This window comes from Erythranthe guttata, chromosome 8, assembly GCF_056151865.1.
Source record: "Erythranthe guttata isolate IM_541 chromosome 8, IM_541, whole genome shotgun sequence".
NCBI classification, from domain to species: domain Eukaryota; kingdom Viridiplantae; phylum Streptophyta; class Magnoliopsida; order Lamiales; family Phrymaceae; genus Erythranthe; species Erythranthe guttata.
The window spans coordinates 5,655,380-5,659,447 of NC_142540.1; the positions used below are offsets into that span (position 1 = coordinate 5,655,380).

Sequence of the window (4,068 nt, forward strand, 5' to 3'; positions counted from 1 at the left end):
CAAGCGACTTTGTCGGATAAATAATAGGTCGTTGATTGGTATTGTCGGCCAACTATTTTTTTTAAAACAATAATAAGATGTTTTTAAAAAAAATCAAAAAATGTTCATTTTTTTCTTTTTTGAAAATTTATGTTGTAAAAATCTTAAATTTAAAATCAAGATATTTTTTTTATATATATTATTTCAACATTACAAAATATACAATTAAATATTTATAATTAAAAAAAAATATTAAAAAAGTCGGATGAACGATGTTACCCGACCATCCAACTTTTGAGTAAATTGAAAACCACCGACCGGCCCATTTATATATAGGTCGGTTAGATTACCGGCTCGACTTGGACCAAAAGAAGCGGGTCGAAAGTGATCGGTTGGCCTATAAAACCGACCGATGGCCACCTCTCACTTCACACTTATAACCCCTTGAAAGAAAATGACGGTTTTACCCTTGGCGGTCTGTCTACTTCCTCCCGACTAGTTCGTCTGTAGATATCTACACACACATTCTCTCCTCAAGGTACCAACACTCGTCGAAACACTCCACACACATCTTATTTTTTTTTATATGTTCATATATATATATATATGTATGTATGTATTTTAGTGGATTCTGTTTCCGATTCATAGGATTAGATCTTGATGTTTTATTTGCTTCGCAGGTTCCAATTTCCGACATATTTTTTTTACTGCGTTAATCTGGATACAAATGCCTTCAGCTCAAGACCCTTTTTACATTGTCAAAGAGGAGATTCAAGATTCTGTAAGCTTTTATTCATTCATTTATTTTTTGGCTTCTGATTTATTTTTCTTAACTATGAAGATGAGTTGATTAGGGTTTTGAATTGATCCCAATTTGCCCCCAACCAAAGTCTTTGATTACAATTCAACTCTTTTAGGGTTTCGATTTGGTACTCTACAGCAGTCCATTGCCTTTTTGTCTTTTAGGCCTCGTTTGGTTGCCAAGATAAGATTAAATAATCTAATAAAACCCAATTATATTATTGGATCCTATAGAAAACATGCCTAGAAAGCAAGATAGAGCACGATGACATAATATTTGCGGGTCGACCCGACAAGTAGTCCAAGTATTTAGTTAATCATGCCTAATCTCCCCAACCAAACGAGGCCTAAATATAGAATGTGATAGGTAATTTTATGGACGTTACCACATAGCTATGCTTATCGATCCATTAGGTTGTCCAAAAACTATACAGTGTTCTGCAGACGAAAATGAAACCGATTACGTTTTTTTGGTCAGAATTTTTGAACTGTGTCGAGATAGTGTGATGAATTGTTTTCCAATAGTTCATTAAGGTAGAGTGCTCAATTAACCAAACCAGATGAAATAGTCGAAGTTGTTCGACTAAAAAGTTAATAGTATAGCGTTTTTTTGTGGTTAGTTGCATTGACGCTGTGATTGAAGCGACAAATATTCTAAAAATCTTGAGCTTGTCGATTATTGCTTTCTAGATTACTTAAATATTTAATGGGTTGCATGTAAGTGAAATATTTTGCTTGCTACATTGATATAAAGGGTCGTATGTTTCGATTTGAGCCTCCACCTTAGAATTGTTTCAAATGTGTCGAGCAGTACATAGCATGTAAATATGATCTATTCAAACAAATTCGTATGTATGTATACACGCACACACACACGCGCGCACACACACACACACACGCACACACACACACACCACATGCTAATACTATGATATTGCCGTCAAAAGTATCTGAACTGCACACATTATCAAACTCCAAAGAAATTCTTGGCTGGCATCTTATTACGTTATTCTCGATTCTTGAATTTGAATCTGACCGACCAATTCTTGATTGAATTAGATCGATAAGTTGCTCTCAACCTTTCACAAATGGGAACGAATGCCTTCAGATAGTGGAGAGCAACTACGCCTCACTAAGGAGCTTCATGTTGGATGTGACAGCATTCAATGGCAGGTACGACTTTATATTTAAAACTTTCACGTGGTATGGTCAATAAATTCTCATTTAATATTAGATGGTTTAATATTTAAGGTAGTATAATGGTTAAAACAGTGACTATATTTGTTGTAATAACAACAGCTGGCATAAATGTCTCGATTACTTTCAGAATTTTTTTGACAAGTAATATGTTTCTCTTATATCATCGCTGAAAAATTGATTTCCTGATAGGAAGGTAGATGAATTGGACAAGGCGATTGCCGTTGCATCTAAGGATCCCGCTTTGTACGGAATTAATGAAGTCGAGCTTGATAAACGAAGAAGATGGACTAGCAATGCTCGTGAACAGGTATCCGCTTTTATACAGTGATGATATATTGGTCTCTAATTGCTCCTATTTGATTATTTTCGCGTTCTTATAATTATTAAGTATAGATTGGTTTTTGTTCTTTAGTTGAACGATGTTCGAATAAACTCGGGTGTCTGTTTTCATCGATAGGTTAAAAACGTGAAGAAATTAGTAGTAAATGGGAAGGAGTTGAATGGCACAAGCACTTCTAATTTCAACGAAAGGAATCGCGAACTTTCGAGACTGCCAAATTCTCATCAACCAGATAAATCGAATTATTACGGTGGTCGGGATAATGATGATTTTGTATCCTCTGAATCTGACAGGCAGATGCTTTTGATGAGGTGATTTTTTTATTTTTTTATTATTTTAAATTTTTTTGTACTCTCTATATATAAAATTTCCGATGGTTTTTTTTTGGGACGCTTAATTCTTTAATCAGTCCAACTCAATAAAATCAACCCAATATATGTAATTCAAAACCAAGTTGAATATAAGTAATTGAAATCTAACTAAATTATATTATGTATCGATAATTCTTTTTTCACGGCAATCTCTATAAAAAGATATACGAAGGGCCACATTTTTTTTTCCTTATAAGAATTCTCCGATGCAGGCAACAGGACGAAGAACTGGACGAACTCACTGCCAGTGTGCAAGTAATCGGAGGTGTTGGGCGCACAATACACGAGGAACTTCTTGCTCAGGTAAATATTTCCGAACACAATTGATTAGTAATAAATTTGTGAACATTTCTTAACCTTCGTTTTCTACGGAGGGAATTATGCAATCTGAATTGTTATATACCAGGAGAAAATTATGGACGAACTAGGCATGGAGATGGACAGCACATCAAATCGTCTTGATTTTGTTCAGGTAATTTTTTATTTTATTTATTTATTTTCTTTTAGTTTCATGAGTGTGTTGGTTCCGTCTAATGCTTAAAAAGTCGATTCCGTAATTTAGAAATTTAAGTTAATCGTCTTTGATGGTATTTGATTTTTATTCTGCAGAAAAAGGTTGGTATGATTATGAAGAAGGCTGGTGCCAAGGGCCAATTGATGATGATCTTGTTCTTACTACTTTTGTTTATTATTCTATTTGTGCTCGTCTTCCTCACTTAGGAGAGAGGGTAAAACCGTAAAAAGGGTTAGAAAACGGCAAATCGAACCTACGCGTACCGGAGTTTTCGCAATGCGAATGAAAAGAAAAAATGGAACTCATTTATCTTTCGTGGTAAATATATTGCTTGTGGAATTAAGAGTTCTTGCATTGTGATTGGATCTTTGATTTTACCTCAAATAAGCATTATGTTCAATGTCTTAACACTCATTTTGTCTGCTGCTTTTGTTAGCCTGCATATTTCACTCGGACAGAAATATTCCGTACTAGGGGTGAAAGTTGGAACGGAAATCCTAATTTCTGCCGGTTCCAATCCAAAAGGTTCCAATTTGGAACAGCTTTTTTCATTCGGAATTCCGAACGTCTCTGATTTTTTTTGATTTTCAATTTTCGATCCGATTTAATTTCCAAAATTAGTTCCGAAGAATTCTGATGTTTTTCGAAAAATATACCTATAAATAATATATATTATATAATAATTGTTTTAATTTTGTTGTTTGTATTCTAAAACAACAATTTATGATTTAAGTTTTATTTTAGGATTTTGACATTTTGAATTGTTGTTAGAAGTTTTATTGAATATTATGATGTGGTTTATTTTATTTTTTTATTGTTTTTACTTGAAATTTAGTTGTTAGTAGTTTTGCTTTTATCGACTT

At 33.7% G+C, this 4,068-nt stretch overlaps 1 protein-coding gene across 2 annotated transcripts; it reads left to right on the top strand.

Moving 5' to 3' along the window:
* The first annotated feature begins 409 nt into the window (after positions 1-409).
* SYP61 (syntaxin of plants 61) lies at positions 410-3,589 on the top strand. Of its 2 annotated transcripts, none has more exons than XM_013002193.2 (8): positions 410-517; positions 660-760; positions 1,840-1,953; positions 2,174-2,287; positions 2,438-2,631; positions 2,904-2,994; positions 3,098-3,163; positions 3,301-3,589. In XM_013002193.2, the coding sequence occupies exons 2-8, from the start codon at positions 707-709 to the stop codon at positions 3,409-3,411; spliced, it is 744 nt and encodes a 247-aa protein (XP_012857647.2). In that variant the 5' UTR covers positions 410-517; positions 660-706; the 3' UTR covers positions 3,412-3,589. The 2 variants fall into 2 exon arrangements, with proteins under 2 accessions (XP_012857647.2, XP_012857648.2); XM_013002194.2 differs by having other exon boundaries at positions 459-517; positions 2,170-2,287.
* The last annotated feature ends 479 nt before the right edge of the window (positions 3,590-4,068 follow it).

What these genes read in the sequence shown, in the direction of transcription:
- SYP61 (XM_013002193.2), top strand. Translation starts at nt 707, where the DNA reads ATGCCTTCAGCTCAAGACCCTTTTTACATTGTCAAAGAGGAGATTCAA. An exon ending in GTGACAGCATTCAATGGCAG is followed by an intron (nt 1,954 to 2,173) that starts GTACGACTTTAT and finishes CCTGATAGGAAG; the next exon opens with GTAGATGAATTGGACAAGGC. An exon ending in ACGAGGAACTTCTTGCTCAG is followed by an intron (nt 2,995 to 3,097) that starts GTAAATATTTCC and finishes GTTATATACCAG; the next exon opens with GAGAAAATTATGGACGAACT.